General features: G+C 41.3%; 2 protein-coding genes across 11 annotated transcripts in view; one reads left to right on the forward strand and one right to left on the reverse strand.

The window, feature by feature from the left end:
• The window catches only part of MRRF (mitochondrial ribosome recycling factor), a 57,933-nt gene extending 55,000 nt beyond the window's left edge, over positions 1-2,933 (reverse strand). For 5 of the 6 annotated variants that reach the window (XR_004350368.1, XR_004350367.1, XR_004350366.1 and 2 more), the window contains exon 1: positions 2,616-2,827. Coding sequence is in view for 3 of the 6 variants with exons in the window: in XM_032634833.1 (XP_032490724.1) it covers positions 2,616-2,803 (188 nt within the window). In the remaining 3 variants the exon portion in view is untranslated. Of the gene's footprint in view, positions 1-2,615 lie in introns of all 6 variants that reach the window. The other variant, XM_032634834.1, reaches the window with a different exon arrangement.
• RBM18 (RNA binding motif protein 18) lies at positions 2,701-23,911 on the forward strand. 5 transcript variants are annotated; one of them, XM_032634835.1, is made up of 6 exons: positions 2,701-2,833; positions 5,517-5,645; positions 12,703-12,829; positions 16,157-16,243; positions 17,944-18,029; positions 21,864-23,911. In XM_032634835.1, the coding sequence occupies exons 2-6, from the start codon at positions 5,533-5,535 to the stop codon at positions 22,021-22,023; spliced, it is 573 nt and encodes a 190-aa protein (XP_032490726.1). In that variant the 5' UTR covers positions 2,701-2,833; positions 5,517-5,532; the 3' UTR covers positions 22,024-23,911. The 5 variants fall into 5 exon arrangements, with proteins under 5 accessions (XP_032490726.1, XP_032490730.1, XP_032490728.1 ...); XM_032634837.1 differs by having other exon boundaries at positions 2,704-2,833; positions 5,527-5,645; XM_032634840.1 differs by having other exon boundaries at positions 2,718-2,833; positions 12,656-12,829.
• The last annotated feature ends 369 nt before the right edge of the window (positions 23,912-24,280 follow it).

A 24,280-nucleotide genomic window follows, 5' to 3' on the forward strand; every position in this document is an offset into this window, starting at 1 on the left:
ACAGAAGTCAGGAAACTTCAAAGTGGAAGGTCAATAAAGGCAATCCCTTGGACCCTTTACCTTAAGAACATGCATATTAACACTCAGTTCAGCAGAGAAGTAAGGTCTAGGAAAGGAACCATTATGGGAGCCCAAGTATTATACAACAAAATGAACCTACACTCAGAAAAAAAGAATGCAGCAGGAAATATCTGATCTTTGGATGCGGTCTTGAACTGGAATCTCAGTTTGCCCATTTACTAGCTGTGTGACCTTAGGGAGATCATCAGCCTCTCTGAGCTACAGTTTCCACTGCATCTTTCTCATGGTGATATTAATGAGCCTTTAAAAAGGTACAACAATAATGAAACAATAGCTTATAATCATATAGTTATAACTATGTGCCAGAAACAATTCTAAATGATATATTGCATATATTAACTCATTTGAGCTTCAAGATAACCTAGGAGATACGTACTTATTATTATACTCATCTTACGGATAAAGAAACAGAGGCACAAGATAAATAATTTGCCCAAGATTTTATTTCAGGCACTTTTGTTCCAGAGTCTGTGCTCTTAAACACTATCCTAGATTGTGTACATAAGGCAGTATAATTACTGGCATTATTTTTCCAACTGTTGAAACATTTTTTAAAACTACTTGAAGCACATATTCTTTATCCAAAGTCGAGGTTCTCAAAATTTGAATTTTCCTGTTTTTTCACAGAAGGTGCACTTTAATTTTGTAAAGAAATAGATGAGGAACACAAAATCCTGGTTTATCCACTGTCCCAGCAACCCCTACCAATCCAGCTGTATATTAGCTTATGATATGTAGACTTTTATAAATGTGGGTGTGCACACACGCAGGCCCTTGTTGTATATAAAATACTTTCATGGTTACCTGGTTCTCACAGTAACCAGGGTTGTGATAATCACCCACATTTTACAAATAAGCAAATTGATCTTTCATTTCCGTGAATATTCTTCCTGCTCCAGGGTCTTCAAAAATACTGTTGAATCTACTTGGAATGATCTTCCCTCACCTCTTTAATGGACTACCTCACACTTTTCTTTCAGATTTCAGCTTAAGCATCACTTCCTCAGAGGATGCCTTCCTTGGCTATCTCCTCTAGCCCAATAGGTCAAACGTCCTATAGCCCACTTTCATAGCACCCTGTGCTTTTTCATAGCACCTACTTTAACAATACCAGTTAGTATTTGTGTAGTTCTTTGATTATTGTCTAATTCCCTCCACAAGACTATAAGCAGTACAAGGACTAATCTATGGTTGTCTTGTTCACGGCTGCATCCCCAGTCCCTACCACAGTTCTGAACATAGGAGACACTGTCTATAAAGATTAAGTCCTTCCTCAAGGTCACAATGCCAGCACCAGAACTGAAATCTAAGCCTCAGACAGTAGGTCCTAGGCTCTACTTCCCACTGCTTCCATTATCTCTTGGTTTGCCAGATTTTTCACTTAGAGATAATAGGGCATGTTCTCTAAATTCAGTGCCATGTGAAGGCATTTACAGTATCTGACTCTATGCAGGATCATGTCCCTGGCACAGGCAAAGGAAGGATGAGACACTTTAACAAGTGGAGAAAGAGCTTTTGCCTAAGAGCTAGGAGGGCTGGATTCCAATATTCCTATCTCATCACTCCCTGCCAGCCATCCTTTTTAGATTCATAACTACCTTGTATTCAAAAAGCACTTGTGTAAGCTCTGCTGATGACCTGAGACTTGTATCAAGTCATTTCTTCTACCTAGGTTTTCTTTCCTCAACTATAAAACGAAGGGTCAGACTAGGTTTTCATTCTTTCTAATTATAAAGCTCTCCAAGATTCTGAGAATGCGAGAGAGTGGGATGACAGGAAAAAGGCGTCAGACTTAGAGAAGACCTGGGAAAGAGTGCTGGTTCCAGCACTTCCTAGGTATGTGACCTTCGATAGGTCAAAATCTCTGGGCCTCAATTTCATCTGTAGATGACAATAATATTTATCAGGGTTATCAGGACGATCGAATAAGATAAGAGCTGCAGAAGCACTCTGCAAATATAGAAGGGCTATTCAAATGACAACTGTTTTGCCACTGGGCCGCACAGAGTAATGGTTAAAAGTTGAGGCTTTGGAATTTGGGCGCCATCACTCACTAGCCACGTGACCCGATGAAGTTATTTCTCTGAGCTTCCCTTTCTCCAGCATGGGGGATTAAAAATACCTACTGCCCTGGGAGTAAGGGGCGTGGGTTCGATACTTGGTTGGGGAACTAAGATCCCACATGCCACGCGGCCAAAATAAATAAAGAAATAAAGGGTCTGGACTTAATTCTATTAAAAAAAAACCTACCCCCAAAAGATTGTTATGAAAATTAAATGCTCCAGCCAGGTGGCAAGCTACTAAGTAGCTGTCCCTATTTAGTAAGCCCCGCCTCCCACCCTGGAAGTTCCTAGCTGATGAGATGAGCCCCGCCCCCAGACTCGCTCAGATCAGCAGGTCCCGCCCCCAGCCGTAAAGGTCAAGCCGGATTCGAATGGACGCGTCCGGGTGTTCAGTCCCCCAGAGATCCTTGAGTAGAGATCTCTGGCACCCGGGCCCCACGCGCGCCTCAAGGCCGTGCCGAGGCCACTCACCAGCTAGCGCCCAGTCTACTAGGAAGACTCGCACGACCACAGCGACGGCGGCGGCGCGGGCGTCGTGACGTCACGGGGCGGCGGCGCAGGCGTAGTGCGTCACGGGTGGCCTGGCAGCTGGCGGCGCTGAGGTGGACGCGTCTAGAGGGTTGTCTGACCGTGGAGTCGGGGCTTTGCTTTGGGGGCATGAGCCGAGGGGACTACGCCGAGGTGACGAGGTGAGTCCGGCCGCGACGCGCCTCTGCATCTTAGCGCCGGCCCCGCGAGGGGCTCCCCGAGGAGGCTGCCCTAGAGAGACGGCTTCTCAGGCCCCGCCCCGGATTGTCCCGCTGCTGGCCCGGAAATAACAATCCGAGTAATGACCCATCGCATCTGGGAATTCGCGGCCAGGGATCGGGAAGCCCGGATTCCAGGCTTGACCCCACCGTTACCGTTAGCTTTTAGGAACAAGTGCCTGCTTCTCTGCTCCTCAGTTTCCCCAAATGACTGTTCGTGGCTTCCAGGGTCGTTGTAGCTCAGCGGGGGAGGGCGGGTGGGCGGGAGCGTTTTGTGAATTCTGTGAATATAAGAGGTTGTCGCCATTGCGAACCCAAAGGATTCTGATTGTCATATGGCATCTTGATCACTTAACCACACTTTACCGTTCCTCAAAAAGTGCTGCGCCGAGCTGTCACGTGTATTGTCATATTTAAGCATCATAACAACCCTTGAGATAGGGATAATTATGCCCTTTATAGGAAGGAGGAAGAAACTGAGGCTCCGAGTGGGGAAGTGGCTTGTTTCATTCATTCATTCAGTAAATACTGAGTACCAGCCAGGAGCTAGGCAGTGTACTAAGTGCCGGGAATAGAATCATCAAAATCGGTAAGGCCCTGCCGTCCAGTAACTTACATTCGAGTGAGGGAAACAGAAGATAAAATAGTATGTGATACATTGAGCTGGTATTATGTGGAAAGAAAAAGGTAGCTGTCATAGAGACTAACAAGATGCTCTGCTCTATTAGGGAAAGCTTTTCTGAGGAGGGGACACTTAAGGGGCAATCATGACTTTCTAAAGTCACAAAATAACTGGGTGCAAAAGCCAGGATTTGAGTGCCTCTCTTTTGGCCCCATATCCTGCACTCTTCCCACTAAAAATGGTTCCCTTGTGTGATACTATTTCCTGTTGGTATTAGTATCAGAAGGTTTTATCATTCAAGTCTCATCTCAAATGTCATCTCCTATAGGTCTTCCCTTTCCACTAATTCTAAAGTAGCCCATCCCTAGACTTTGTCAAATCCCCTTGCTTAACTGTGTTTGCGGCACTTATCACAAATTACATCTTGATCATTTATTTTCCTTTTGTCTTGTCCTGCCCCTCTTCCAAATATAAGCATGCATAGGGCAGAGACCTTGCTTGTTCACTGCTCTGTCCCCAGTACCTAGACACTGCCTGGAAAATAGAGGCTCTATAAAAATTTTTTGAATGAATGATCTGTAAGTAGAAGGAAAGGACAGGAAAGGACAAAATATTTCGCCTCTCCAGTTTCCACACCTGGGATTCTAGTTATGCCTGTTTTACCTTTCTCCCAGGAAGTAAGAGCAAGAGCTATGGCTTGTTCATCTCTCTATTTTCAGCACATAGCCCAGGGCTTAGCAGTTATTAGTTGCTTGTCTCACATTATGGAACAGATTGAACATGTGAATGAGAGAGGAAGAAAAATACCCTCACGTGTGGAGGTAGATAAACACATTTAACAAACAATTACCTTAGGGGCTGCTATGTGCTAGCCTGTATAAGCTGTGCTGAGTTGAATAAGAGGTAATGGCAGTGTTCAGTATATCAGCTGTTGTTATTAAGATGCAGTTCCTGCAACACTGATCTCGGAGGCACTTCTGGTTTTACAGGACATGTTTTCTCTAGCAGGGAGTTCTAAAGTCTGTCACAGCCTGCCATCTTCCCAGCCCTTTTATTTTTCTTCCTCTACCACATCATACATTAAAGCTTTATTTTACATCTGTTGTGTCATTTTTGGTCTTCTCAGCAACTCTAAGTTATAAGCAGGGCAAGGTTTATTATGTAGAGGTGAGGAGACTGAAGCTAAGAGTGAAGTGACTTCCAATGGAAATGCCAAAATTTGAAACCAGGCCTTCTGACCGCAAGGTTTTTGGTCTTTACATTACTGTCTCCATCGTAACCCTCATCCTCCTTTTGTGGCTGTGATATGAGACGTTTCAGGAACCAAGTCGGTAATAGTTTAAGCTAAAATTAATTGAATGCTTCTTAGGTGCCATGCATTTATTGTTCTTAATGTTTTTGGTGTATTAACTCAGTGAATCTGCATAGCTCTTTATCACCCCTATTTTACAAATGAGGAAACTGAGACACAGAGTGGTTAAGTAACTTGCCCACCGTTACAGAACTAGTAAATAATGGAACTGGAATAACTACGGAGCAAGTTAGTCTCTTCTTCCCAGTGTCTCCCAAAATATTAGACATGATAATAGCTAATTGATTACTTACTATTGTTCTTCCCCACCCATACCCTTAAGTGTCATTAAGACTCACTTTCTGGTGGTTTCCAAGGCTTATTTTGGGTGACGGTTGTTGAACTGGAGTATCATGTAGTAGTAGAGACTTTGGCCTCCTGCCCAGTCAGCCTCTGGCTTCAGAAGAGAAAAACTATTTTCTACACACAGAACCACACCCCTTTCACCTTAAATGGAAGCTTTTGCTCTCTGGCTGCCGGAGGAGCTGTCCCAAGGGAACTGGTGCTGGGGCCCCATTTGTGGAATAACTGAAGCCTTTGAAGGACTGCCCAGGGCATGCCCTCCTTGAATAAATGTTTGTTGAATTGAATTTGAAGTCTCATGTTCACAACATGTTGCTCCTTTCCTGTCTGAATATTCACAGTTCCTTTAGTATTTCGTAGAGATTGATGGAAGCAGAAACCAAAACTCTTCCCCTGGAGAATGCATCCATCCTTTCAGAGGGTTCCCTACAGGAAGGGCACCGGTTATGGATTGGCAACCTGGACCCCAAAATCACAGAGTGAGTCTAATATATTTTAATTCATTACCTACAAAATTGGGATGCTTGTGGTGAGGATGTTCAGAAGAATTTTCAAGGGACATAGGCTATATTTTGGCCCTTTTATTTATGTTTTAATTATCTTTGAAGGGAATATGTTGTTTTAGCATGTCATCTTGTCATTTTTCTTACATTTGGACTCTTCTACTGCATAGACACAGACTTGGATACCCTTTAAACCATATATTACTTGTTTTTCCTGCTTGCCTAAGATGTTCTCCTAATTTTCAACTATTTCAAATCCTTGTACCCAGTGACTAGGAAATTATTTCCTAAAACCAGCCATGGGCATACTTTCGTTCCCCAAAATGAAGGAACAAACAGAAGAAGTATCAGTATTTTCACAAAAAGGCAGAGAGGTACCACTTGACTCTAATTCATGTTAAGCAGTCATGGAACCAAGGAAAGTCAGAAGGAATCTTAGAGATACCCCAGTCACTTTGGTTTTCATTCATTCATTAAATGATTTGAGTGCCTACTCTGTGCCAAGTGCCATGCTAGGCAACTTTCAAAGTTTCTAAATCTGAGGAGCCTTGTCTTATTAAAGTACAGAACCTAGATATAAAATAAAAGCTCAGAGTTGCTCTGATTAAAGGAAGGACAAGGTGTACCCAGTGCCTTTGGGCTGCAGTCACCCTTTCTTTGGCAATCACTTATAGGACTCGTGGAGCACCCTTGAAAGACTCTGATATATTCCAGCTGTTTTATCCTACAGCAGAGGAAACTGAAGCCCAAGAGATAGAAGTGCCTTGTCCATGGTGACAAAGCTAATTGAATTGTCTTGACTCCCCACTCTTTCCTTTGTGGATATTATAGTGGAGTGAAATTTCTTAACAGAGAGAATTGAGAGGTTTTTCCTTCCCCCAGTCGTTCGGTAGGGGCAGGTGGTGGTTGGTGGCAGGATAGCCAAGCGTGGGTGGATTGAGCCATTTGGGGTCAACGCTTGAAGCAAGCATGGGTTACAGCCTCAGTCCTAGAAGTTACTCCCTGTGGAATAGTGTTAAAAGCAAGGAGAGAGGAAACAAAGGAATCTGCTTAAAGGAGGTGTATAACAGGGTTGGGATTATGAGAGAGGAAAGAGATGTAAACTAACATATCAGGATCATGACAGAATGTTCAGTTCCTTAAACCTGCTCAAGCTCAAATTGGCTAAGTGTAGACACCGTTGGGTCCCTCTAGAAATTAGGATGGTATTTAAGGTGTGTTGCCCCCTAATTATGTTACCTTGATCACGAGGGCCCTTAAATATAGACTGTGCATTTATTTTGGCTCTCTTTATGACTTACGGCTTTGAGGATGAATGTGTGGACCTGCCCAAGCTCTCAGTTAATGAGGGAATTAAACAGAGAAGCTGTTTCCATCATCTATAACCCAGGCTGTGAGAGGATGCTTCCAGGAGTGGTTTCCATTCCCACCTCTTCTTGTCTGAATGGAAATCTGGAGTGTGGAAACAATGTTCATTGTTTTAGCTGGGGTTCCCTGTAGTGATATTCTTGTTATAATTGTATCCTGCTGCTTGACAGGAAGGTTCAAATGGGCATCTGCCACCTCAGTTTATGTCATAAGTGGGAGTATGTGGATGTTTTCTTTAGAGCATTAGCAGGAACATTGAATCAAAAACTCTCCCACTGGTATCTCTGCTCTTCTCATACCAGGACAAAGGTGGACATCCAGTACTAGACTACAGATCAGGGCCTTGCTGGCTCCACCTGTGACTTACCACCTCTGTATTACCAGAGATCATTTCTACTGTATTTCATCTATGGATTCCTTATCTTAAAATATTTTCTCCATAAACAAACTGATTTATTAAATTGCTTCTTAATGACATAACTACCAGCTGTAGCTTATGGTTAGCATGAAATGCATAGTGTCACTTCATTTAATTTACTTAATTACAGCAAAGAAACCTAACATTATAGTAGGGTAGGTCTCATCTTGTAGAAATATGTGATTTTCTTCCAAGTTTTTGAAGTACATAAACTTCTAGATCCTGTTCCTTTCAAGATGTAGGTAACGATGGACCTAGACTAATTATTAAAATGCAGTCATTCCCAAACATTGAAGGGCTGCATGATGAAACTTGTGTGTACATGTGGTACCCAGCTTGTAGTCCAATCTCAGAAAATATTATTTGAATCCAAATCTCTAAAGTTCTAATGACTCTTGACAGAAGTTTTTTAAAGAAAAAAACCTTTTCCACTCAGTTTTTCAAAGTTTATTTTATAATAATTCTATTCATCTTATGTGTGTGTGCCTGTTACCAATCTGAGTTGTGTTCAAGTTATAGTAGGATGTCCATCAGCCTCTTCTCAACAGAATACGCATTGCTGACCGACTGTCTAGCACCCTGATACTCTGTTCACTTTGTAGTTGCAATACTGACCATTTTAGGACCATGTTACATGCCAGGAATATCTGTATAACTAAATAGATCTTAGAGATCTGGATTTAAGGGAATGATGATATACTCTTATTTATGGAGGTAGCAGATTCCAAGCCTATGTTCTTTCCACTATATTTGGATTCCTCTCAACTATATTGTACCTCATAATTCTTACCTATAAAGTGAGACTGTTCAACTAAATGCTATGGAAATGTCTTCTAGCTCTAATATTTCATTAGTTCCTCTTATTTAAGCTTGCAACAGTCTTGTGAGGCAGGTAGAACAGACAACATTTCCCTACTTTATAAGTAAAGAAAGGTAAAGGGAGTTGACTCAGTTCACTTCAGTAGTTAATGAGAGGACTAAGTTCCTGGCACCTAATATAGGGCTCTTTGCACAAATATTCTAACAATCCGTGTAACTGGACAGTCATAACCTAAAGTATTCTATTCTAAATTTTTCATTGTAAGGACTTCCTTTAAATGTTATGGGACCCATTCTAACTGTAAGAGTAAAAACAACAACTTTAAATATTATTACTAGTGCCTTCAGTAGAGAAGCTGAACAAATTAATGTCTTTAGACATCTATTTTCCATACCATGGTTTCTTCTGAGAGGGTTAACACTGCTTTCTTTTTTAAATATTAAATGTGCTGTGTAGAAAGCCAAATTAATAGCCACTGCGTTATGCATAAGGAGAAGTATGAGAGAGAACAAAGCCAGTAGAAACTCTAAAAGAAAGAACATTCTGGATGGAGGGTGAATCATAAATAAAGGAACATAAGTAGGAATAAGAAGTATTGTTGGGCTTCCCTGGTGGCGCAGTGGTTGAGAGTCCGCCTGCCGATGCAGGGGACACGGGTTCGTGCCCCGGTCCGGGAAGATCCCACATGCCGCGGAGTGGCTGGGCCCGTGGGCCATGGCCGCTGGGCCTGCGTGTCCGGAGCCTGTGCCCCGCAACGGGAGAGGCCTCAGCGGTGAGAGCCCTGCGTACCGCAAAAAAAAGAAAAAAAGAAGTATTGTTATGGATGAGTCGAATATCGGGAAGACCTTTTTGACTAAAAGGGAGGTTGAATACTAAACGATAATGAAAATAGTAGTTGGAGAGAGAGAATGCTATCAGATGAAGACAGGATCTATAAAATTTATTCAGACAAGTTTGAATTTCACATAAAGAGACTCGTGAGTGTTTGGTGGGAGACCAGCATCATGAAAGTGATGTTTTAGTAGGAAAATCAGACATCAGTATTTAGGATGAATAGGAGGGGCAAAGACTGAAGATGAAGATTAGCTGCGGACCTGCCATTAATATCACCTAGATAGAGGCAGTGAACTTGGAGACCATGGGGTGGAGTCTGCGAGATGAAGGTGACTGAAGAGGAGCGGAGAGCTAAAGATGACCCTGATGTTTCTTGCCTGAGAAATGGAAAAGAATCATGTCCACACCAGCCAGCAGAATAGCTGGAAAGAGGCATAGTTTGTGGAGAGGAGGAGGTCAGGCCTGGCGTTATTAAGTAAACTTAAAAGCAATGGAGAGCCACCTGGGTGGAAATGTCCTTCGGATGTAGACTTTCAGAGCTAAACTCAAGGGATTATAAACGCATGAGCATGTAAGAACAGTGTTTCCACCTGAAGACACGCCCGCTTCTCTCTCAGCCCATTCCTTGTTTTTCCTCCATGACCTGTGCTGCTTCTCATGCTTTGGTTTGCGTAAAACAGCCTTTACTATTTGCTTATTTAAATTTGAAACAAAGTAAGACCATTTAAAAACATATAAGGCATAGAACATAAAGACCCACCACATAATAATTTCTGTAAATTTATGAAAAAAATTTTCTCTAAAACAAATTGTGCATTAAAAAGAATCTTCAATGTCATTTCATTGGCTTCCCAGTATCTACAGCATCACATTAAAATTCCCTCCTGAAAAAAAAAAAAAAATTCCCTCCTGCACACATCTTTCCCAAACTGTCCCCTGCCTGCCTTTTAGCCTCTTCACTTACTGTCTAAGAGCCCCCACTGTCTGCCGATGGATCAGTCTTTTTCACCTTTATATCTTTACACAGGGTATTCACTAACCGCCTTCCCTGCACAGCTGGTCCTCTTCATCTGTGTGCTCACGTACATACCTCTGCGTGCAAGCTTCACACTTTTAAAATTGTTTGATTACATCTCTCTCTCCTCGAACCAGAACGTCAGGTCTTTGAAAACAGAGACTTAGTTGTATTCATTTGGATAGTCAAGTGCCTAATAACTACAATTCTTGACACATTTGTAGGTGTCTATCTTAACCTAATCTAATTCATATAGACTAATTCCCTGTGTGCCATTAGGCAGGAAGGCCATTTTAAAGACCCATTACAGAAAACACTAATTATGTTGCAGAAATATGTATGGGACTGGTGTACTGTCTCCGGCTCCCGAAGGCTGCAGGGCCCCCGTTTCATTAAGTGAAGCAAGGCTCTGATGAGCAGCGAGCGCGCCCGTCCTTCAGCAGCAGATGAAAGTGCTTGCAGATGTGAAAGCAAGACTCTTCAGGCTTCTTTCACTATCAGAGCTTGCAGTCTCCATCTCCAGGAAGCAAAATAGTAAACATTTCATTCCTTTTGTTTCGGTGTTCCGATAATTTTAAGAAATTATCAAACAAGGAAAGAAATCCTGGAGAAGTTGAAAGACACGGACCTAAGCAGATGTTCCTGGAATCTTAAGGTCGCACTTCTCGGGCAGAACGCGTTTGTTAGCTTTTCAAAGAATAATCTGTTGGAGTTTTTTTTTTTTTTCCCTGAGTAAATTAAAATTCATTTCCTAGGAAATGCCGATCGCCTTACCTTCCTGCTATTAAGCAGAATGGAGTTAATGAAAAGATGACCGGCCCACAGTAGCCCTTAGGTTGTTTTTTTAAAAACAGATTTGACCCACCATTTATGGCAACTGGTGCAGTGTTGAGGTTTGAATGGGTATAGTAAGTGGAAGATGCATCTGTGAATTAAAGACCCTGAGAGAGATTCTTCTAGCCCATCTGTGCACTTGAGAGACCCACCCTTGCTGTAAGCATATTCAGAAAACCAAGTAAAACCAGAAATTTGCACTTTAGGTGTCTTCCTTTCCCCTGAAGAATCACCTCATTCTTTCTCACCAGCAGTTGAGGTGTCGTGATAGGAATTGAGAGTTTGGAAACTAGAGGGTTATGGTTGTTTTCTTTTTCAAAACAGATCTAAAGACCAGATTAATATCCACTGTATGCCTTGGGATCCTTGCCCCCTGCCCCAGTAAAAGACCTGTGTTATGTCTTCCTTGCTCCACTGTGTCAGGACCTGATCCAGGATAATGGGCTTGCTTGTTGATGTGCATTAGTCTCAAATTTAGTGTAGCTTCTGATCCATTTCATACCTTTCTGCCTCCCAAAGGAGATTCTTACTCAAGAATAAAATCTTGATGAGTTTTCTCCTAGAAAACAATGTGAATATGAATGTGGCTGTAAAGACAGCTTTACTGACTCCCTGTGGGGTAGAATTCCCAGTAATAACAGATTTAGCATGTGGGCTGATACCTTTTTAGTATCACAGGGACAGCATTGTTTAGAGAAAGCCTTGACTCCATTTGAATAGCGTGGAGGATGCCAGGAGGAAGGCCAAAGGAAAAGGAAACGGGAGAGCTGTTGGTTTGTCTCACCCTTACATCAGATGACAGGAAGTCGGAATTGAGATTGGCCACAGCAACCTGTTAAGGCCACATCTGTTTGAATAACTTAAAAGCTCTATAGAAACCAAGTAAGTTTTAGAGAAAGGAATCCAAGAACAGGGTGAGGGGCAGAGTGGCAAGAAAGAGCTTGGGGTAAACCTCCTGCCACTAGTAAATGCCTTCCTTGGCCAGCTAGATTCTTTATTCAGCCACACTCCAGAGCATAAATCGTATTGAAGCAACTGAGGTTGGGTAGTTACCTGCAGTGGGATGATTTATAGGACCGGCCAGGTTCCCCTGCCTGTGTGAGACCAGCCTCCATCACGTTGTGGTTCCACATTGTCCTGTCATTCGGTCACGTCAGGGATGGAAACTCTCAAGCACTTAGGAAGTGCCACTAGCTGTGGTTTGGCTTTTGGCAGAATTTGTCTTAAGTGCAATTTGGGGCTAATGATTAACTATGAAAGCTAACGGGGAAGTCTTCCAGGATTGTTTTGTTGTTTGTGTGAATGTATATGTGTTACTTTGTTTATTTTTGAGGTAGGGTTGGCCTTTTCATTTGGAGTGTGAGTGTGTGTTTCTGATGGAGTTGTAGTTATTCACAAATACTATTTCATTGCCAAGAAATTGAAAATAAATAAATTGACACAATTTTTGAGCTATTCTCCAAAAGAAAAACAAATGGTGCTTGTGGGCCAGACAGCTGTTTGTTAGGTGTGGCTTTTTTGTTTGGTATTTTTGTGTTGGACAGACGCATAGCCATGACAATTCTAGTCCCCATTCCAAATAGAGGCAAACAACTCTGTTTGCCAAATAAACTAACACGGCAGTTTGGAGGAAGGCAGGGGGCAGTGATGTGAGATTTTATCCCTGGGGTAAATTATCTCCTGCTTTTATCTCACAGGCTGACCAAATTCCCAGAGTGTCTCAGGGGCTGTTCTTTCTCCATAGATACCACCTCCTCAAGCTCCTGCAGAAGTTTGGCACGGTGAAGCAGTTCGACTTTCTCTTCCACAAGTCAGGTGCTTTGGAGGGACAGCCTCGAGGGTACTGTTTCGTTAACTTTGAAACTAAGCAGGTAATTGAACTTCTCCCCCTTTCCCAGTACTTATACTCTCATAATTATCTGTGCATCCCTCTTGACTACTAGAATAGCAGTTCCTTGTGGGCAGGAGCCATGTCTGATTCATCTCTGTGTGCTGTGCTCTGAGTCCTAAAGGAGATCCTCGGTAAACAACTGAGTTAGTGAACAGCTTTCAAGGTCTACCCTCCCCAGGCTGGCAGTCTCAGGCAGCTGACCTACTTTTCTGACCAGATGCTTTGGGATGCCCACATTAAGCACATGGACATGCCCCTCCCTGTTCTCTTTTGTTTGTTCCTTTAGTGGCTGGCCAACAAAACCTCCTTTTCTTTCAGTAGTTTTGCCCCGTGGTGCAGAAGCCCTCCCTCTCTGTGGTGAGCCACCCACAAACTCTCTTTTATTTTTATTTCTTAAAAATGTATCCTTCTTCTCAATGTCTCAGAATAAATGCGGACAAATTTGAATATATACAGTGAAAGAGAACCTCCACCTTCAACCATGATGTATCCATGTATCCGTATTAAAATTTAGTCCTTGGAGGGGACATGCATTGATAAAGGAATTGAATTTGAATGTTATTAAATATGGAGACACTGATTATAGCTCTATAACTTTATTAGTCATGTGTGAGAACATTGCCTAGTTATTGTTTTATTAATAATAGTTGTACTTGCATGTTTTTCTTACTGTAAAAGTGATACCTGTTTCTTACAGATGAAAATATAGATAAGTAATCTCATCTATTAGCCTAAAACCCAGAAATAATCAGTTTTTTAATATTTAGTTGTATATCTTTGTAGTCCCTTCTTCTTTCTTCACATTCATACACACATACACACGCACACAAACACATGTACACAATTTTTAAAAAAAAATGTGCAGCTTATAACACACAAACAGAATCATATATCCTATTTACCACTGAAAGAAAATTAAAATTTTTTCTGTCATCTGATACACATCAAGATAACATTCTGGGGCTTCCCTGGTGGCGCAGTGGTTGAGAGTCCGCCTGCCGATGCAGGGGACACGGGCTCGTGCCGTGAGCCATGGCCGCTGAGCCTGCGCGTCCGGAGCCTGTGCTCCGCAACGGGAGAGACCACAACAGTGAAAAAAAGATAACATTCTGTATCATATTGTGGTTTCACTGGTGTAGCTGTAGATATATGGAAAAATTCATTGATCTATATCTATAATTTTATTATTTAGACCTCAGTTTAAAAACTAACCAGTGTCATCTTTGATGACTGCATAATGTTTTATTCTGTGAACATATGATAATTTACTTAACTAATCTCCACACGTGTCAGCAGTGCAGTGAACATCTCTTTAGCTCTATGTACATATTTATTATATTCATGGAAATGGAGTGGTGTCAACAAAGGCCACAATTTTTTTTCGTAATATGACTGCCAAATTGCCTTCAAGAAGTGATGTGTCAGTATGTTCTGAAACTGTCTGAGAGTGTCATTTGTCCTTACCAGTGCTGGGAATTTTTTTTTTTAATTTCCCCTAATTTTTGCAAATGTGATAGGCAGTAAGTGATTCATTATTGTTCTAATTGTTCAAGGTTTGTTTTGAGGGAACTGAAAATGTGCTCTATATAGTTAGCAGTTTAAAATACTTTGTTCTTTCCTAATGATAGAGCACGTTGAGGATTTTTATAGACAACTAAAATCAATGGTCATGTTGAGGACAGATGCTGGGTTTTTGGTTTTTTTTTTTTTTTTTTTTGCGGTACGTGGGCCTCGCACTGCTGTTGCCTCTCCTGTTGCGGAGCACAGGCTCCGGACGCGCAGGCTCAGTGGCCATGGCTTACGGGCTCAGCCGCTCCGCGGCTTGTGGGATCTTCCCGGACCGGGGCACGAACCCGTGTCCCCTGCATTGGCAGGCGGACTCTCAACCACTGCACCACCAGGGAAGCCCCAGATGCTGGTTTAAAAACACTAAACTCGAAGTCACAAAGCCTGTTATTTTTGACTCTTCCATTTATTAACTTTAGGCAAGTCTCTTTAACTTATTTTGACCTCAGTTTTCATCTAAAAATGGGGATTAAAAACACACACCCTCCTTACCTTTTAGGAAGTTGAGAGAATAGGTGAGCGTTTATATGAAAACACATTTGGCATTTAATAATATTGTTGGATACATGAATTTTGAAACAAGTTACAGAGATGGGAAATTCTTTTTTCAAACATTTATCACCTGCTGGCATCTTATGACTGTTGATGCTACAGAATTAATGGAGAGTGTCATGTAAATTCTAATTCACTAAGTGAAACTTAAGAATAAAATGTCTCATCTGTCCTTCTAACTTTGCGTGCCATAGTGAGGCAAGGATGCCAGTGATGAATACTTGACACGTAGTAGGTACTCAGATATTTGTTGAATGTCATACCGGCAGGATCCAGAGGAATAAGAGAGTCACTGGGAAAACCAGACTGGAATGTCCTACGCTGAGCTTCGGACTCTCCTTGTTCCTCTTCCTGTTCCTTAAGGGCTTCTTCACTCCCAGTAAACGTGGGTCACGCTTGGCCGAATGCCTCATGGATACAAATGGAGCAGAGAAGGCTTGGCAGGATGGAAAAGTACAGCCAGGCTTCCTGGGAATGTCCTAGAGTGCCTATTACCCAGCCTCAGGAATTCCTTTCAACCTCGTTGCTCCTATATCTGATGGGGACAGGGTCAGGGAAGTTCTGGCTCTGAAAACCAGGTGCAGAGATTGGCCCACAGAGATACCTTGCTCGTAGTCTCTTTGACTCACTCCTGCTTTTTCCGGCCTGGTTTCCTTCACTCCCATATCCTTTGAAGCCATTACTGTTTCTCACTTTGGATTCAGGGAGTATAAGCCCTAGTCCAGGATATAGTTTCAGAGTCCCTGGCGGAGTACAATTTCTTGACATAGTAGGTGCTACTCTAACTAACAGAAGTATGTAGAAAGATATCACCCAATAGGCCACACAATGGTCACCTAATAAGCTGACGTTGGTTGAGTGCTTACCATATGCTCCATGCTCTACATGCGCTCTTTGACTCCTCACGACCACTGAGGAACAAGCAACGTCCATATTTTACAGGTGAAAAAGATAATATCCAGAGAGATTAACTGACCTGCTAAATGTTACGCTGCCAGTAAGTGGCAGAGCCGAGATTTGAATTTTTGTTTGACTGAGATTACAAAAACTCACACCCTTTTTACTATTCTGCCTTTTTTTTTCCTTGTAAACCCTTTGCCACTTGTTTAACAAAACAGTTAGAAATTCAGCCATCACAGCTAGCGAGGCATTTGAATCTTTGACTAACATTCATCCCTTTCCTGAACAGGAAGCAGAACAAGCCATCCAGTGTCTCAATGGCAAGCTGGCTCTGTCTAAGAAGCTGGTGGTGCGCTGGGCACACGCGCAAGTGAAGGTAAGTCTAACAGGCTAGAAAGACAGCATCAGCTCATCCTAAATGAATCTTCCGAAAGACAGTTGTCCACTTGCCCATTTGCATCCAAGCCTCTGCACATCTGGAACAGCCATACTCTGGTCTCCTACTTGTATTTACCATGTGTGTTGCCAGATTTTTCTTTTGAGAAACATCTCAGGAGGGATTAAGTTCCTTCGTCGTTTCTCTCCGCATACCCACAGATTCTGTTTTTGATTGATTCTTCCATGTGACTGATATGTATACTCAGACCTCTATCATTTTTTTGGTGGGGGTTGTTCTTTGGAGGAAAAAATGTATTTATTTTTAAAATTAGTTGCTTTAGGCGTTGTTAGACTCTTCCCAGCCTCTCAGTTCTTTGGAGAGTTTGAATTGTTTATTCTAAATGCTTGCGAAATGGGTAGTTTGTAAGAGTGCTTAAAGCACTGACATTTCCTTACTCCAGAGATTTTAAGAGTTATTTGTGGGACTTTGCAGTGTCTGTATTGACTCCAAGGCCCAAGCAGTGGTGAACTGCCGTGTTCATCTCCTAGTTGTTCTCTTGGGAAAATGCACTGGAAAAGCTACAACCACTTAAAAAAAAAAAAAAAAAAGAACAGTCTTCTGTTACAGCCAGCACAGGTGAAGTATGTGCACTGCAGCAATCCCCAAAGTTGATTCTATTCCTCCCGCAGTGTGGTCTTTACAGACCTGTCTGCAAAAAGATTTGTGACAACTAGATTTGGAGCCTCAGTCTTCAGCTACATGAGCATGAGTTTTGATCAGAGACTGTATCCAACAAGCTTCCCAGTAAAGAGTCACAGAAATAGAACATTTGAGTTCAGTGTCCAAGCTGAAAAACAGAGCTCAGACACTTTGGATCTTTATGAGTATTCCAGGTAACCACAGAGCCTTCTCAATTTCTAGGGCCCATTGCCTTAAAAATAGAAGCAGCAAAGACAATTACCAAATGCTTTTTTACTCAAAAGAAAATCAAGTCTCATTTGCCAGACTGGCTGTCATTTTCTCATTCTGCATCTCATTGAAAAGACACGCAAGAGAAATAAATCATCCTTCGTTCTGTCTTTCATTTGAGAATCTCTGTGCCCTGCAGTTCTCTTGTCCTACACATCTTTTCGACCAGAGGCTCCTGATTGCTCTTTAATATTGTATTTACCTTTTAAAAGAAGTATATAATTATCTGACATCAAATAAGCTACTCTTCCTGGAGAATGTTTTCTATATCAGTGGCTGAAAGCTGTTACTACTTTTCTTCTCCACTTAGATCTGTTAAGGGTTGAATGTTATGATTGGTACTTTGCAAAAATCTAGCAAAATTTTAAAGTGCTTGGAATAAAGCAAAATAAATATTGTAAGAGGTGATGTATGACAGAATAAGAATGTGAGAGGGCAATCCTGCTGTGTGTCTGTACCATCTGTGAATTTAAAGGCTGAAATTCTTTCCCTACCAAATAAGGAGGACTGATGGCTAGATGGGAAGCCTCTTCTAAATTTCTCAGTTTATAACTTTTAGGCCAAAACTGTCTGGACGTCTACATTAATTCTAAACATAAAGCAGTCTTAAGATTGTCGAAAAATAATCTAACAATACACTGATGGGATTAGGATTTCTGAACACATGCACTGCAGTAGAGGGCTGGTTTCTGCCCAGGTGAGGTAATTTGCCTTTTTCTTACTTGCAGAGATACGATCATAACAAGAATGATAAGGTCCTTCCGATTAGTCTTGAGCCATCCTCAAGCACTGAGCCCACTCAGTCTAACCTAAGGTAAGAAGGTGTACTATAGGAAGACGCAAGCAGGTATGCAAGAGCTTGAGCCATCTCTTCATTCTAACTTTCATTCCGGTTCTAGTAAACCTTCGGACTCTTAACTTAGAGTAGAATCTACTAACTTTTGACACGCTGAGAAGTGTGTTCAGTTAGTCTCCAGAATGTATACATTTCACCTCCTCCCATACCCCTAAGAGTGTGTACCAGCCATTTACAGAATTCATACACTCAAAAGAGGCTGGGTGTGCTAACCATGTACCTGCCATTATACTTGGCACTGGGGATACAAAGGTAAAGCAGATTCAGTCCTTGCCATAAAAACAGGCATTTTAATAAGGCCTTGATTATCTTCAGCATTTGTCATCATACACGAATTCCTCCCCAGCTCTGAGTCCCTTTATACAGAATTCGGGTTTGTAGCACTTTAATTTTATCTACCATTTCAGCAAATATAACAGTTTTGGTTCTAGTAAGTACAAATTATCATTTCCTTCCTTGGAGTTAATTCAAAACAGAAGGAATTGAGGGTTGAGTAGAGAAAGCGGAAGTTAAGTAGATGGGTGAGCAGAGGTAGAGGGGTTTACTTTGCATCGTAGCCTAGGGAGAAATGTTAACAATAACAAAAGCCAGGATTTATTGAGCTCACTATGAAGCAGGCTCTGTGCTAAACACTTTACATGCCGTATGTCATTGAATTATAAAAATTCTGGTAAAAGTACAGTTGTACTCATTTTACAAATGAGGAAACTGAAGTTTAGAGAGGTAAAATATCTTGGCCAAGATCACGCAGGTAGCAAATAGCAGAGTCCAGATTCAAAGACAGGTTTACTGGACTTAAACATTCCGTCTTTTAATTACTGCTTTAAAGAAACTCCAGGCTGTAAATGCAGGACTACTGTTCTAAAGCCTGTTCCAGGGGCGGGGAAGAAGATATGTGAAAGATCATCAGTGTTCCATAAGGATCAGAAATCAACATGTCTATATGGGGAAAGAATCGAAAAAAGAGTGGAGAGATATATATATATATTTGTATAACAGATTCACTTTGCTGTACACCTGAAAGTAACACAATATTGTAAATCAATTATACTCCAATAAAAATGAAAAAAAGGGCTTCCCTGGTGGCGCAGTGGTTGAGAGTCCACCTGCCGAGGCAGGGGACACGAGCTCGTGCCCCGGTCCGGGAAGATCCCACATGCCGCGGAGCGGCTGGGCCCGTGAGCCATGGCCGCTGAGCCTGCGCATCCGGAGCCTGTGCTCCGCAACGGGAGAGGCCACAACAGTGAGAGGCCCGCGTACCGCAAAAAAAAAAAAAAAGAAAAAAAAAAAGGAAATTAACAATGTCATGAAGTCAGGAAAGTGATGCCTATTTGGACAGAGGGCAAGACAGGAAAAAAAAAACCTTTCCTTTATATTTGCACCAAACAAAACAGATGTACAAGCATCTCATTAAACTGCAGGGGAAGGTGATCCTGAAATGTTTTCAGGAGCGATAAAATTGGTAAATTAAAATTAATTTTATAGTTACTAATTTGTCTAATATCATTGATATTTCTTAATTTTGTGCTGCTTTATTTTATACTCCCATTTTTTTTTTTTTTTTCCCCGTAACCAATGACTTCTGTAGATTCACTGGGAACTTATTTCGGCTATCCTGTTTTCCCCACGAGATTAAACCTCCTTGATCACAGATTGGTTTCATGGAGGTTTTCATAAATCTAACTCCTGTTAGGAAGGGACGACTGCATTTATGCTTGGTGATCTCCATGGTACAGTGAACATGTCTTTAGTTTCTTATTTTCACTGTTTGCTCTTTTTACTAGATAATCTAGCCTGGTGTTTTCCATTTTTTTTTTTTCCATTTATTTTTTAATCCACAGAACCTCAGTTTACATCTTTCGATTAACATCTTTGCCTAATTAGAGAAGGTTGTTTTCTCTGTGACTCATACAGAATGAATGGCTGGCTGTTAATTTTCCATTAATGGAAAAAGGTGCTGGAATGCATCTCAGTGAGACCTCAGGGTTCTTGTTTTTGGCGGTATGCGGGCCTCTCACTGTTGTGGCCCCTCCCGTTGCGGAGCACAGGCTCCGGACGCGCAGGCTCAGCGGCCATGGCTCACGGGCCTAGCCGCTCTGCGGCATGTGGGATCTTCCCGTGGGATCTTCCCAGACCGTGTCCCCTGCATCGGCAGGCGGACTCTCAACCACTGCGCCACCAGGGAAGCCCAGGGTTCTTTTTTATTGCAACTTAGTTTTTTAATTTTACGTTGCCGGTGTAAAATCATGAGTATGTGCAGATGTATGCCTTTTGAGGATCTCTAAAAGGCCATGTGCACATTCCCTCCCAAGTTTCTGTCCCGGACTGTAGACCATTGACAGCATCAGAATGGAAAATAAAGGGAGTCGTGGGCCAAAAAATACTCTGCCTAAGTGCTTTGCATTCTGGTCCAGGGATAGCAGTGACCTTGATCAGAAGGGAATTCCTCACAACTTCTGCAGTGTCTCCTCACCCCTTCTCTCTAATACATGGCTACTCAGCTCCCAACCTAATGGAGAGGAAAAAACAAGGACTTTGATGATAAACTGGGCTTGAATCCTGGCTCCACAATTTCTTAGCTGTGTGAACCTTGGGTGAATCCCTACCTCTGTGCATTTGTTTATCTGTAAAATGTGGATCAAAACCCTTGCAATATTGTTGCAAGGATTAGAAACAATATAAGTAAAATGCTGGACCACTGCCTGGCTCATTGTAAGCACTCTAAATGATAGCGTAAACACACATTTGTCAGTAAACAGGGACTTTGTAGGAGTTCCAGGATTTTTTTCCCATTATTATTTAGTGATTCAGAAGGTGGTACAGTATAATATAGCTCATAGTATAGCTCTGGAGTCCAATTGTATTCAAATCTCAACTCTGCCACTCACTAGCGGTATAACACTAGCTAAGTTCACCTTTCTATGCCTTGTTTTCTTTATCTGTAAAGTGAAGAATATAACGTACGTGAATCATTTTCATTTTTTCTAATTGTGGTAAAACACGCGTAATGTAGCATTTACCATCTTAACCATTTTTAAGTGTACAGTTCAACGGTATTAAATACATTCATAATTTACAGCCAGCACCACCATCTGTCTCCATAATTCTTTTCCTCTTGTAAAACTGAAGCTCTACACCCATTAAACATTAACTCCCCATTCCCACCTCCCCCAAGCGCCTGGCAACCACCATTCCGCTTTGTGTCTCTGTGATTTTGGCTACTCATTTAAGTACCTCATGTAAATGGAATCAAGCAGTATTTAACTTTTTAACGTTTGTTTAACTTAGCGTAACGTCCTCCAGGTCATCCACATTGTAGCATATGTATATACCATATTTTGCTTATCCATTCATACTTCGATGGACACTTGGGTTGCTTCCACAGTTTATTGTGAATAATGCTACCATGAAACAAACAATGCTACCATGAACATGAGTGTACACATCTCTTCCAGACTCTGCTTTGAATTCCTACACAGATTATTTTTGAGTGCCTACTGTCTACAGACACTAAGGTGCTGATCATGTTGGTGTCTGAGGTTTAAATGTAGCAATATGCAAAGTACTTCTAACAGTGTCTTACAGAAAAAACTTAATAGATGGACCAGACTTGATCTCTTTCCTAAAATGAGAACATTAATTGTTTTTATATGTGTTTTCTATGAAATGCTTGCATGTTTGTGTTTGAGTATCTTGTTGCTACTCTGATATGCTTAAGAGGCACAAAGAAGATGAAAGACACAGGTATTCTCTGAACGTACCCACTCTGATCCTCTGCTGTCCTTTTTCCAGTGTCACTGCAAAGATAAAAGCCATTGAAGCAAAGCTGAAAATGATGGCAGAAAACCCTGATGCAGAGTATCCAGCAGCACCTGTTTATTCCTACTTCAAGCCACCAGATAAAAAAAGGACTACTCCTTATTCTAGAACAGCTTGGAAATCTCGAAGATGATGGTTATGAATTACCGTAACAGCAAAAGCAAATTGGTGTCCACACCTGAAATCCTCTGCCTTTGTGCTTGTAGCTGTGAATGGTACTATCCGACAGAGCACAGTCACATGTTAGAATTTGGTAACATAATGTCTTTGGATGTTCTTATGGATGTTTCTTCCCCGAAGTATGTGTGGAATTGAGCATCATCCAGAATAAATAGGATTGTATCCAGAACTGTGATTTGAACACTGGGATGCTCTAGTTGGCTGGTTTGTTTGGATTTGTAACTCCAGAAACAGTATATAGTGTGCCAGAGAGAAAGGCAAACATAAAAAATGTTACTATTTAAATCAGGAAACTTAAGTTATTAATATCCATCTTAAAAGAAACAAACAAAACATTTTTCTGTACTCAAGTGTCTTTACAACATAAAGAAGAAGTAAGAGACAGGGAGGGAAGAGAGAGATTTTTGAATCATGTTCAGAACTGCTGTTCCAGAATTCTCTATGGAAATCCCTCCAACTGGACTAAAAGAAAAGGTTCTTGGCAAAAAGAGCTGTTTCTTAGAGCAAATGTTGTGGTAATATGTTTAAGAATTATGCTTATTGTTTCAAAATCCCAACTAGGAAAACATGGTGTATATCTTAAAAAATTGTTTGCATTGACAAAACTGTGGAATGAAATTTAGCATTTTATACCACAACGGAAGTTCTGTTTGGAAATCCAGTTTTTCTACTGGGATCATTTTTTAAGAATCTAAATAATCCTGCCTCTATAATACCAAATGTCATTATTAATATGGGACTTTTAAAATTGCATTTATTGCATGAGATTGTTTTTAATAGCATGAGGATGTTCTATTTAGAATTGTATCATGGTCAATCTAAATAGAAAAGCAAAATTTCTTTGAAAACTTAAACATTGCTATATTGATCTCTAACAAACATGTTATTTATTAATAATTGTGTAGAGGTCTGAGTAGAAGAAATCAAATTCTCTTATGTGGGGTGAGGTGGGGACATGCAGTGGACACAGAAAGTCAATGGAGCAGGCACTGCTCTGGCACCGAGATTGTAATGACCTCATGTTTTATGTGGTTTTTAAAGGCTTGAAAGACTGCATGACTTTAAAACGATTCTTCATTTTTAGAACCTACTTCTCCCCAGATATTTTTTGCCTCTGTGAACATTTTAAATATAACAGTAGAGAAAGAAAAAGAAATCAACAGATTTGGGAGTGTGTTTCTGTCAGCAGTGTTGGTTGGTCATTTTGGTGCAAGGTTGACAGACTGTTTCATTGGGCAGCACCATTGCTTCTTTACCAGGTAAATCATTTTGTTACCCAATGTGCCACTCATAGTGAGTACAGACTGTTTACCGTCAATTTTCCTAGCAAGAGGAAGCTTTCATTATAGGAACTTAAGTCTTCCTACGAGCATAAATGAATTTAAGACACTTGAACCAAAACTTCAGCATAGTGAGGTTTCAGAATTCACAGAACCGGTTCAGAGAAATTCTTATCACCTTTCCCAAGGTAAAGCTTTTCAGATATCTTTAAATGTTAAATACTTCCTGCATTTATGAGCTCAGTCTAAGATGCAAGTAACTCTCTTTCCTTTTGGGGGATAGGTCAGGGAGGAAGGAACATTATCTCCCATTTTTCTGGTGACTTCTGAGAGCATAGAATTCACCATTTTATCCTTAAGTCCTCAGAGAGTTATGGTGGAGTAGGACTTAATTAATGCAAAATAGTCTTCTATTTTTAATAGGAACTTAGAAAATACTTAACTTTGAATTATCTAGAGTTGTTTCCTTTAGAAACCAGAGCTATTTATTTGTATTTAAAGCAATGTTTGTTATTTGTACCGATTCTTATTCCTCTGTATGAATAAATGCAAGACAGTGTCTGCGGTTGTGTCCTCTCTCATCCCTCTCCTGCAGTGAAGACCACAGCTGTCGGAGAGGCTTGTTTCCCCTCAGGACGTGAGCCGGTGTGTCCAGGCCGGGTGCTGTTTCTAAGTGCCTTCTCAGACCTCAGAGGCAGTTCTGTCCACCTTTTCTGCCTGTCTACTTCTGTTAGAGATGAGTAAAGAGACTAGCTGTTCTCACTATAAATCTCTCTGAAAAGAAGTTGTTAACGGAAGTCCCCTGAGGTATGACAATGTGCTTAGGCCCTCTTTCAAAGTAGGGGTTTCAAAAGAATAAATTGTGTCATAAATACGCTGAAAGCAGTTTGATGAAACGCTTGTAAAATATAAATGTTAACTGGTCAACTG

The sequence above is a fragment of the Phocoena sinus genome, chromosome 6 (assembly GCF_008692025.1).
Source record: "Phocoena sinus isolate mPhoSin1 chromosome 6, mPhoSin1.pri, whole genome shotgun sequence".
Taxonomy (NCBI): Eukaryota; Metazoa; Chordata; class Mammalia; order Artiodactyla; family Phocoenidae; genus Phocoena; species Phocoena sinus.